The sequence below is a fragment of the Uloborus diversus genome, chromosome 7, assembly GCF_026930045.1.
Source record: "Uloborus diversus isolate 005 chromosome 7, Udiv.v.3.1, whole genome shotgun sequence".
NCBI lineage: Eukaryota > Metazoa > Arthropoda > Arachnida > Araneae > Uloboridae > Uloborus > Uloborus diversus.
This window is the reverse complement of record NC_072737.1, coordinates 49,698,583-49,711,056: the sequence shown is the minus strand read 5'-3', so window position 1 is coordinate 49,711,056 and position 12,474 is coordinate 49,698,583. Positions and strand designations below refer to the sequence as shown.

The following is a 12,474-nucleotide window of genomic DNA, read 5'->3' as shown; positions in this document are numbered from 1 at the left end:
GTAGAGGCCCAAGGACATTATTTTGAAGAATTTTAAGTGTTTGTGTAAATCTGTTCAATAAATTACTTTTAAAAAAATTGCATTACTTTCGGAATGGACCTTGTATTCTGCATCAAGCCAAGGAATTGAAAAAAAACTTTTTAATTATCTACCAGTGTTAAGAGTGCATGTCCCATCCATTGCATGCACCAAATGCTTTCCCTCTCTCTTCTAAAGTAGCAATTATGTGGCTTACGTTAGTTTGGCTCTGAGGTACAAATTTCCCAATACATAATTCTGTACCTCAGAGCTAGTCATTTTTGAAAACTCTCTGTATCCTAACCCTTCCCCTAACATCATTAAAGATGGCCTACAACTGCATTTTTAAAACATAATTTTGGAAAATATTTTGTTAAAAACTCCTGAACCCCATCCGGATCCCTAACTTCATCAAAAGTTGCTTACAATTGCCTTTTTAGGATTTCAATTTCAAAAGAAAAAAAAATGTGAGAAATCACTATTTTCCCTTTTTAAGCAGATTGTATAAAATTTTTTGTTAAAAAAGTTTGATTCAAAAAAAAAAAAAAAAAAAAAATTCCTATGTTATTAAAGATAACCTACTACAATGGTTTTGCTCATTTGAAACACAATCACACCATATAGCGTCAACTATAACAATTTAAATTATGTGATCGTTATGTTTGATTACAGTTTATTGCAGTTTGTTCCACTTGTACAAAATCTCATTTATATTTAGGTTCAACTCAAAGTAATTTCTCATACCCTCCCCCCCCATCTTTGCACTAGCATTAAATACTACTGAACTACTGAAACTTACTTTATAGTATAAGCAATTGCATTTTTTCCAGAGTCATAGCTATCAGAGTATTCGATTCATAAATAATGGATTACAATTTAAACTTAATTCAGAAAAATATGAGTAAAATTGTTTTTTTTTTTTTTTTTTTTGAAATCTTCAGTATTTGATTTAAATATTTTAACAGACATGTTTTTATGTAGAAACTCATTCTAGATTGTTTTCAAAAGTCTAATAAACTTTTATTTTTCAAGGTTTGTGATTGGACGGGAAAAAGAAGGGACTCATAGTGAAATAGCACAGCTAATTTCTCAATCTTTGATAGCTGATAAAGAGAGAGACACTGATCCAGAAAATGTTGAGTTTATGTTCAAGAATAAAGTAAGTGTCTTTATAAGTGTACATAATTTTCAAGGTCTGTTAGAAAAGGATCCAACCTTTGGCCGAAGAAAAAAAAGCTGGCAAATCTGTACTGTTGAAAACCTAATCCCCCTCAAAGTAGTCTCTTGGGACTCCCCACACTTCCCCCTGTGGTGTTGCTCTTTATATAAGACATATCACTAAGAGGTGGATTGAAGTGTTGAAACGTGGTGTGGTCATTGTTGGAAACTGACTGAGAAGACCTGTTTCAGAAAAGAGTTTAGCTCAGCTGTTATTGCAGCCATCATGTCCTCTCTTGTATAAAATCTAGAACCTTTCAATCATTTTCAAAGTTTGAGAAGCAGCTAGAAGTTGCAAAGGACCATATCAGGAGAGTGAAGAATCTGTTGTATCAGCAGAGTCTTTTTTTTTTTTTTGCCAAAAATGTTTTAAATAAAGAGCGAAAAAAGTGCTTGAAAATCAGTAGCAAAAACCCTCTGCATATTCTGAATATGACCGTCATTTGGCTGTAGTCCAGTTTATGGCGAAATTTGATTCAGTGATGCTGCTCCAGTCGCTCCTTCAATGAGCTTCAATAAGATGACATCTGCCTCCAGCTCAATTATTGACCATTCCTGACTGTTGAGTCCATGACAAGGGTGAAACTGCAGTCTCTGTATGCCATGACCAGGCTGTTGTTATATTACATGTAGTTCTGCCTTAGCCCTGGTTTTAGGGCGGAAACTTACTTTTTAGTATAGTTAAAAGTTTGAAATATTTTAACTCTTTTAACTTCAAATAAATGTGACAACTTCAAATTATTGTTTCATACCCTTTTGTGCAGTCGAGCACTCATTTGATGGTTTTGAATGTCTTATCACGCCCTTGTTAGCATGTTTCAAAAGCATTTTACTTATTTTTCTGATGCTAAATGTTTGTTGTTAAATGGTCAGAGGCACCGGGCAGTAGCTAGGTATTGATAGAAGGTAGGGCGCTTGATTTACATGGTAAGTTACTCAAAAAAATTTTCATGGGGAAGAATTTCACATCTTACTAAAAGTTTGTGAAATCTGGAATTTATCAAATTTTACAAGCTGAGGTAACCAAATAGAAAATTTGACTTGAACTTGGTGTGAAGCCTAGCTGAGAATATCTTACCTTTGTAATAAAAAAATGACTAGCTAGAATTTAAAAAAAAAAATTTTATTTATGAAACTGATGCTCTTTTCAAATTTTGAAGTAATATCTTCCTTTAAATGTTTTTATCTTGTGCCGGAGCTTTTTGTTTTCCATTGATGTTTCAATTAATCTAATAAATGAATTGAAGAACAAATAAATTTTTTTTTACCAATGCTTTCTAATTATTTACAGGGTGTCCTGAAAAAGACTGACTGTTTTCAAAAGTTTATAACAGGAGAACAGTTAATGATAAAAAACAAATTCTTGCAGAAAATTCATGTGGTGGGCCCTAAATTTTTTTCCTCAGAGTTCAAAATTTTAGTTCAAAAATTTTTCAATAGATGGCGCTGCACATAGTAAGCCGGTAAATCAAAAAAGAAGAATTTAAATTGACCGATTTTTCCTCCCATTGCGACATGGGATTACAGCCGACGATTATTTGAAAGTACTTTGTTCTTTTGTTCATTATGTTTGAAAAATTATGATGTAATTTTCTATTTTTTTTATTTACGGGCTTACAACCTGCAGCACCATCTATTGAAAACATTTTCAACTAAAATTTGGAACTTAGGGGGGGGGGGATTTACGACCACCACATGAATTTTCTGCAAGAATTATTTTTTTATCATTTACAGTTTTCTTGTTATAAATTTTTAAAAGCAATCAGGCCTTTTCAGGACACCCTGTATTTGCTATATAAATCTTGAACCATCATATAGTGCTGGAGTTGGAAATTCATGTTCATTTTTTTCTGTAGGCTCATTGTGGCAGTATCTTAACTGAAGATGAACTTAAGAAAGCTAATGAAAAGGTAAAAGCTTGTTTTTTTATCTTTCATTTCTAGTAGAATATTCTTTTATATATTCTTTTTTTAAAATTATGTATAAAAAAATAAAGAAAAAGAAAATAGTTCAATGATACACTTTTATTTCTGATGCTAGTACTAAACGAGCTGATGTGTGCATCACATGACTTCCTTTTACTCCAATTTTAATGTCATTTTCCCAGTATTGGCAATTTTAATGTGATTCAATAGTTTACTCTCTAAATATCACCACCAGTGGCCAAATTGAAACCAGATTTAAAAAAAAAATTGCCAAATTTGTCGCCACCTTTCGACAATATATGGCGACCAAAAGACTTGTGATATATCACCAAGTGTCCGCCAAATTATAACCCCACTTGAGTATACATCGAAATTAACAATGATTTCCCCCCAAAAAGGTGCAAAAGACCCCTTTAGAAACACCGGAATGTAACCAAAAGGGGAGGTGCACAACTAGACCCCACTAGGAGTCTACGTACCAAATTTCAACTTTCTAGGACATACCGTTCTTGAGTGATGCAACATACATACATACGGACGTCACGAGAAAAGTGGTTTTAATTAACTCAGGAATCGTCAAAATGGATATATCGGGCGTCTATACGTTCTTAGGCATATATGCACGTGTGGTCGGGTCGAAAAAAAAATTCAACATTAATTCGGGGGTGAGCAAAGTGGAAATTAAGGCCGAATTTTGAGTGAAAATTTTTTCGCGAATACAATACTTCCTTTTTTGTAAAAGGAAGTAAAAAGAATTTCAGGTGTGAGAAGTATTGATTGAATTTCTTTCAATTTGCAATATAAATTTTCTGTTTTGTATTGCACTGAAAAAAATGTTTTCAGTGTCTCAGTTTCATCTGTTTGATTTCCTGTGTTTTTTTAAGTTACAGGCAATGGAACATATGGAGCACGACTACATTAAGTGGCTTGATATGGCGCAGTGCCAACTTGAAGAACTCAGTCTTAATCTGCAAAATGCTGAGCAAGAGCGGCTACAGTATAAGACTGAATTTGAATCTGTTAAAACAAATTATATATTATTAGAAAAAAAGTATGCCAAAGCTAAAAGTTATATTAAAGAGTTCAAGCGAAGGTATTATGCATATTTAAACATTTTTATTTTGTGAAGAATGAAATCATTTTTGCTTTAAAATTTATAGAAACTGATGCAAAAATATTCTTTTGGGGATTTCCCCCCCCCCCCATATATTATGCTTTAAATAAGTATCACAGCTGATAGAGTGGTGTAGTGGTTTGATGTTGGCCTCTTATACAAAAAGGTGCAGGTTCAAACCTGGCTCCAATATGCATCTTTACATCTCATATAATTATGCAGCATGTAAAAGATCTTTCGGGTATTCATTTCTCTTTGAGTACTCTTGACAAAATTCAATTCCTAGTGCAGTTTCACATTAAAGAGTCCAGCCGCTGATATCTGGTGGTGAAACTGGGCATCAAAATTAATTATTGGAATTGCATCTGGTGATAGTGGTGTCCTATGAAGAGTGAATGGGGCACTAAGCCTGCCTTTTGCACTAGGTCTGCAAAAGATATAAATCTGATGCAGCTCTATTGGAAAGAAGGTAAAAAGTATCAAATTAAAGTAAATAATGGGACTCCAGCTTAAATCTATTTAGGTTCTGCATTGGTTTTGGGAATTGTTTAGCGCTTTTTTTATTGGTTGTTTGTTTTAAAACATTGGTCTTTTAATACAGAGATTCTCAACCTGTGGGGGGTGGGGGAGCATATAGAAGCATTTCAGGTGCAGCTTTAATGTATAAAAATAAAGTGAAACAGGATAATGAGCTGTGATTTACTCAATTATGTGGTCACATGTAAATAGCTGTCATTATCGTTTTTTTTGGGGGGGGGGGGGGAATGGGGTATTGCAGTTTTCATTCATATATCTCACTGGATTTGGCTTTTAAGCATTACCTTTTGTAATGTGAAAGTAAGAGCAAGGCTAGACATTAGAAGTGATCTGAAGATGTGCTTTGTCATAATTACAATCTGGTAGTCACAAAGCTTGTCAAGAACAAACAGTGGCAGCCTTTCTAGTAATGTGTGAAAGTGGCTAGCATTATGTATCAACTCACCTAAGATTTCCTAAAATTAATATGTATTTAATTTATTGATTTTTTTTTTAAATTTGATTTCTTTGAATATTAAAATTTTGTGCCTGAAATTTTCTGTATTTTTAATTAATAATCAGATGAAACTTCAATTTAAAATTCTGACTGTACTGACCACTTGCGGTGGTGAGGAAGGGTAGGGGGGGTGGGGAGGCGTGATGTTACATTAGGGGGCATGTATCATTTTGTAAGCAAACTGCTTCTTGGTTTTCTATATTTTTGAAAAACATTGGGAGGTTTTTTTGCCTAACACTAAGGAAAATAAGCAGAAATAATGAATAACTGGCAGACATATAAAGCATTGCATGAAACTCAACGATTTGAAAAAGAGAAGATGTATATGAGAAAAATAAATTTAGTGAAAAAATATTTCTTTTCTTTGTAAGAATAAAATATGTTAATTTCAACAAAATTCTTGGAGTGTGAATTATCTTTTTTTTTCTGGATGGATTTTTTTTTTTTTTTTAGTGGCGTGAGTATTGGTGAGTGATTATGTTGGCACTTAAGTATGTTTTCATATTTTGCATATGCCATGAACTTCTCTTTTCAATTCTTTCGTCACAATCAGAGAAAGTTTTAGAAGAAATACTAAACAGTTTAAACTGCAACAAATGACCTACGATATATTCTTTTTAAAGATAAAATTATCTAGGCATATTTTGTTACATATGGTTTCAAGTTTAAAATTATAATAATATTGTTTTTGGAAGGGAGGGGAGGAGGGGTATAGATACATTTCCCTAAAATTCAAAAAGTGAAAATTTTGTTCAATGAGTTATGTGTAATTCTTGATTTTTCTTTGTAGAGAAAAAGAGCTTATACAATGGCAAGAATATCACTCTCAGCAACTACAAGAGAAAGATCAGGAATACAACGCTTTAGTCAAAGTTTTGAAAGATAGAGTATGTCCTGTTTTGTTATTATTTTTAAATTATGTTTAAGAGTAAAATGAAACTTTTCTTTATGGGTGGCAAAATTAAATCTTTACAAATGTGTCAAACTTTAGTAATTTAAAATAGATTCTTGTTTTAATTTCTGTTTGCTACTTTTTTTTTCTAAATTCTTCAACTGAAATAAAACTTGTATTTGAATAAATATTTTTATAATATAAACAATTTATTAGATGCTTGAAACATGTTTTATCTTTTTGTGGAATTGCAGTTGCACTTGTATACCGTCGCCTCAGAGCAACAGTAAGACATCTAATCAAAGGAATAACATTAAGATATCCTACTGTTGCTCTGAGGTGACAATATATCAAATAAGATACAGAGGTTTTGATAAAGTTATATCTTCAACTGAAATAAAACTTGTGCTTGAAAAAATATTTTTATAATATAAACAATTTAGTAGAAGCTTAAAACATGATTTATCTTTTTGTGGAATTGCAATTGCACTTGTATATCGCCGCCTCAGAGCAACAGTAAGACATCTAATTCCAAGAATAACTGTAAGATACTCTACCGTTGCTCTGAGGTGACAATATACCAAATAAGATGCAGAGGTTTTGATAAAGGTATAAAAATAAGCAATTGAACTAAGTCAGAGTGAAAAGATTCTTTGGCCTTTATGTTGTTAGATGTTTTACTGTGACTTACTTTGATTATGCATTTTACTAATTTTAGTGATTGTATGGATCTTTTTAAAGAAGAAAATTATCTTTCAATGACGGTCGTTCAAAAATGTTATGATTTTTACTTTATCCTTAATGGAGATTAACCGTTAGAATGGCATAAAAACAGAACAAAACTACTGTTGATGGCTCAAAAGAACCTTTTTCATTCTTTATTAATAATCTCTTTCCTCCCTGTTTCTGATTAGTTAGAATGTCTAAATCTCCCACAAAACTTGGTGAACTTTTGTAAGACTGCTGACATTAGAAAGTGCCAAAAAAGTAGGCAAGAAGTCTTAGTTCTATTGTTGAAAAATACCACTGGGGATCAAATTCGAAAATGGCAGTGTAGCCGGAATTAGAGATGAAGAGTTTATTGGGAAAATTTATTCTAGGAATCTTGACCGAAAATATTGAATCTATGCTATAAGTGCAGGAAAGATGAAAATTTTTGACATAGAAAAGTTTTTGAGACAGGCAGATTCGAGAAAAACATGTTCAACTATATGTTCGTAATAATTAAAAAGTGTAGCCTTTATGTCTCCTAAAAATTCTGCTTTAAAATTGCCTGCGCATTGACTTGTACAAAAATCCTACCACTTTGAAATCTGCTGCCCTTCATTTTAAAATGATTCTTTTACAAATGAAAAATATACTCTCTTTATGCTTTTATTAAAAGTAACTATTTTTGCAATAATTTTTACGTGCAAATTTTGCATTTAGTGTAACAGGGATTCTAATTGGAAGGTTGCAAGATTTATTTTGTAGTACAAAATTTTTCTTAAACAAATCTATATGTTTCTTAAGATTCTAATCTTGTAAAATTTGATACATTTAGTCAAGGCTAATTAATTAGCCTTCCGTGGAGAATTATCCATGGCTAACAAAAAGATAAAAAGTGACCGGATTGAGAAAAAACAACAAAAATATGTAGAAATTAATAACACTTAAACAAAACACAATATTTATGACAAAAAAAACCTGAGGTTATAGCACCTATTAATGATAGGCTAAACAGCTGTTATAAACAAAGATTGAACAACCTTAAAAATTTGAAAATCAAAAATTCCCAACTAGATTCCGTTAATTCGCGCAAGGGTCTATCATCTCTCTGAATTTATTTTGTAAGTCAGAATTTTCTATTCAGTGTAGTAGAAGTAGCAATGGAGATAATTATTGAACTTTCCGACGATACAAATCAATGTTTTTAGTAAAATATTGAGTTGTATCGTCAGTGGCATTTGAACCAAGCATTTCTTGCAAATATTTCTGAATCTTATGACATTGTAAAAAAAAAAAAAATAATAATAAGTGTCATGTATTATAGACAATTTTGAATTTCATTGCATTCAACTAATTTTTAGGTCATATTACTTGAGCAAACCTTGCTAGAAACTCAGAAGTCTTCGGGTCTTCCCACCAGATTACCTTATAACACACCATTAAAGCAAGTAGTTCCACAGTACAGAAATGTTATCAGTCCGCCAAAATTTTTGCGTAAGTGTTATGTTTACAATATGTTGTACAGTTCCGAAATTATTTTAAAATTTAATTCATAGTTGATATTATTTGTAGACATTGATTTAATTATTTTTAAAAATATTACAAGTTAGCAATGTAATTAAATGCAATTGCATTGTATATATATTCATATAAATAATACGTTATTTAAAATGTTGTTTTGGGCATTAGTTCCTTGCATCAAACTGTTTGCAAGTTAGGGAATTTATTTGAAAATCGAACAAAATGCTTAAAACTTTCGATTTTTTTCAAATTTAATTTGAAAACCAATCTAATTATTCAGTTACTGTACAATTTATGCTTGCGATTTTTACTGTGAAGTACTCATTTGTGTGGTTTTTTTTTTTTTTTTTTTTTTTTTTTTTTGTGCTGTTAAAACGTCCATGAAGTGTGTCTACTATAACATGAGAATAAATTTTCTAATATTGTGATTATAAATTTGCATTGATACATATTTCTTTAGAAAATGAACAAAATTTATGGCTATAATGCATTAGCTTCAGTATCCCTTCATGTTTTATTCTGTATATTTTAACTTTATATAATGAAAGTATGATTATAAAAAAAATTTTATTTGATCCCTTCAACATTCCTATAAACGGGTGCGACTTTCCGCAATTATCCCTCTTCCTTCAAATTTCTATATCACGTTCGATTTTTACTTTTTTTATTTCTTAAGAAACGAATGAATGAATGGCCACAAAAATAAGTGTACATTTTAAAAACGTAAGAAAAGTAGCTCTGAGAATCTTTATGCCCAATCACATGCCATTGGTGCACGAGAAAATTGGGGTGTCAAAAGAAGTGTGGGACTGAGATTCCCAGATGCTGATTTTTTCTTCCTTTTTTTTGTAAAATTGGACGATATTATGGGAATTTAACATGACTGATTAAATAACCTCCAAAAAATGTGGAATATATTCTCCAAAACCGGGACGGATGGTCACCGTAGACTTCTCTCTTCCAATTCTTAGTTCGCTTATTGTGAAATAACTTGATAAAAGTCCATTCAGTTGGAGTTTTTAATTTTTATTTTCATGGAATAAATCAACCCACCCAGTAAAAAATCATTTTTTTATCGATCATTATTGTGCAACTTTGAGAAGTGAGAACCCCTTCACCGTTGGAAGTAAGCGGGTAGCGCAATTTATAACTTAGGCAGTGGCGCAGTCAGAAAATTTTTCTGGGAGGGGTTTTCAAAATCAAAAATTGTTACTTTTTTCCCCATTCATTTACAATGCGTAATCAAAGGCGCTCATATAGGGGGGTAGGGGGGCTCAAGCCCCCCCCCCCTAGAAATGAGAACTTCCTTGCTTTTAGTGCTTTTTTCTTTGCAAAAATGTATAAAAATTTCTTTTCCAGCCATTAATGACTAATATGAGCCAATAATGAATAAGTTATAAAAAAATGTCAAATTTTAACATCTTTAATCTGTACTAAAATCAGCTTCCATGGGGAAAATATTATGCTAAACCATGGGGAAAAGAGCCCCCCCCTTAAAATTTTGCATATGGGTGCCATTGTGCGTAATTATTCAATATCAAAGAATTTCTACAAATTAGTAATTATTCATTCTAAGTAACTTCTTAAAAACAATTAATAATTCGTATTGATGTCACTATGAAACGAAGAAAGTGGGAAAAGCACAGAATATTTATTATTAGTTTTACTTTAATCTTATATTCATTTTTTGCGTGTTTTTCACGAGATCACTTAAAAGCTCCTCCTAAAATACATTCATGTATTTTTGAATGTCAAATGCTAGCTAATAACAGTTTCGATCTTTCGATGAGAATTGGTTAAGAGCCTCAGAAAATCGGGTGCGGAAGGCTTCCTCTCACTAGACGTCCCTAAAAAGGAGTTGTGCAGAGATGGAAGTGCTGAGGGACCATGATACCCTGTAGAGCTTTATTGACACCATTTTAGCTATCTTATACCAAGGGGTTTTTATCATGAAATGCAACTTTTATATTTAAGAATTGAAAAGTAATTTCTGACTGCTTCCCGATTATTAAAAACAGTAAAATATTTTGTTGAAACCTATTCCGCTTGGAAAAGCTCAAATACTCTGCTTTTTCCCTTGATCTTAACGGAGGAAATGAATGTGCTTGTGTTCTGGGAGGGGTTTTAACCCCAAAACCCCTCCCGTGGCTGCGCCACTGAACTTAGGACAGAAAAGGAAAATGCACCAAAATGTATCTGTCCTAAAAAAAGTAATTTTTGACCACAAGCAAAAGACCAGATGTCTTTGGGGTGTCAGAAGTGGAACGGAATTGCAGAGAACGGGGGAGCTCTCCTTGGAAATTTTTCGAAATTGAAGTTTAAAAAGGAAGTTTTGGTACGGAGATGAGGTTTGAGGGGGGGGGGAGAAGAGGGACGTTAGAGGTCAGATAAAACACCCACAGTCCCTGGAAGAGTCTTTAAAGCTGACGTCTAAAATCGCCACTTTGGACAATTTTATGTAAACTGAAGGGAAAGGGGGTGAGGCGGAGGTTCCCCGCCTACCAAATTTTATTTTAAAATTTAAGATAAGTTTAGATTAATTTTGGTAACGATAGGGAATTGGGGGCTCCTCTCAGAAATGTTTGTCCCCATTAGATGATGTTTGATGAAAATGGAAAAGAAAGGAATTTAGTGATCTCCTACAGAAAACTTTCAAAATAGAGGGTTTTATAGCACAAAAAACTCAGTTTTATACCCTGTTTGGTAACGATATGGGAAACGGGAGGAGTTTCCTCCCGGAATTTTTTTCGATACTGAAATGAATTTTATGCTATCCATTTGAAGGAAGGGTTCGAGTGTTTTCTTGTGGTAGTATTTTCTAAAAGGGAAATTTTAAGCTATTGTGCTGATGCTAAAGAAAGGGGTCATTAGATAGTAATAATGTTTCAGAGACCTTCCTCATGAAATATTTCGAAATTTGAATCTTAAAAACACTATTTTAGGCTACCTTTAGAGACGATAGAAGAGAAGAAGGAAATTTATAAATCTCTTCCTTCCTTGGAAATCCTTTAAAATTGAAAACTGAATGATGTAATTTTAGTCAGTTTTTGTGATAATGTTGATCTAAGGGTGAGCGTTTGAGTAGCCTTCTCCTGAACTTTTTGAAATAAAGGTCTTAAACACGCATCTTCAATCACGTTAAGAGAAATGTCAGGGTTTGGTTGGCTTCAAGTAATTTTTTGACCTTGAAGATTTAAAAACCAAATTCCATTGTATATGTATAAACGTTAGAAGAAGAATGGCAATTTGCTTTCTTTAGAATTGTTATGGAGATGTTTTCCGCGTATTAAATACGCAGTATTGGAAGTTTATCATTTATTTATTTTTCAGGATTGCACTTACGTTGGTGTTAATTGTGTAGTAAAAAAATTGGCATTGCTGCTAAGTTTAAAGATTTTTTTATCAATACTAATAAAGAAAGTAAAAAAATAATAAAAGTAAATATATAAATGAAATTAAAAAGATAGCTTTGGAAATTCCTGAAATTTCGGAGTTTCATGTAAATTTCCGCATTTTGCCCATGTAATACGAGTAGATCCTGGGATAGTTGTCCTTGACCCTTACGTTATAGCGGACTGCTAATAATCATTAAAAATTTGTACTTTGGTTCCCCACTTCCTAGTTCCTTTCCCTTAATCGGAAGTTATAGGATACAGCAGGTATCGCCTTAGATATGGATTTAAAAATTTTTAGCTGGCTATATGTTTTATTTTTTTCTTCAGGAAATTTATTTGAGACTAGTAGTTTTGGACTTAATAGGGATGCTAAAAGCCTCAGGAAATTCCCCCTATACTACCTCAATTGCACTGAAAGTAGCTCCATACCCGCCAGATTAAATATCAGTTAAGCATATTATGATTGATATCAGTTAAGTTCATTTGAACCTTATATTTCCTTTATTTTCTTTTGTGAGGAAAAAAATATTTTTTTAGAGCGGGGCCCCTGCTGGCGCGGGGCCCCATTGGGATCTTTTGCTCTAATCGGCTTAAGGCCGGCTCTGTGTATATGTATTACTGTGAAAGTCAAAAACCTGGCATATGTCAAC

General features: G+C 32.5%; 1 protein-coding gene across 1 annotated transcript in view; it reads left to right on the top strand.

Annotated features, from left to right (window-relative positions):
• The window catches only part of LOC129226688 (uncharacterized), a 63,687-nt gene that overhangs the window by 33,088 nt on the left and 18,125 nt on the right, over nucleotides 1–12,474 (top strand). Inside the window, exons 10-14 of the mRNA XM_054861317.1 lie at nucleotides 1,051–1,177; nucleotides 3,093–3,146; nucleotides 4,046–4,254; nucleotides 6,099–6,195; nucleotides 8,270–8,402. Coding sequence (XP_054717292.1) covers nucleotides 1,051–1,177; nucleotides 3,093–3,146; nucleotides 4,046–4,254; nucleotides 6,099–6,195; nucleotides 8,270–8,402 — 620 coding nt within the window. The remainder of the gene's footprint in view (nucleotides 1–1,050; nucleotides 1,178–3,092; nucleotides 3,147–4,045; nucleotides 4,255–6,098; nucleotides 6,196–8,269; nucleotides 8,403–12,474) is intronic.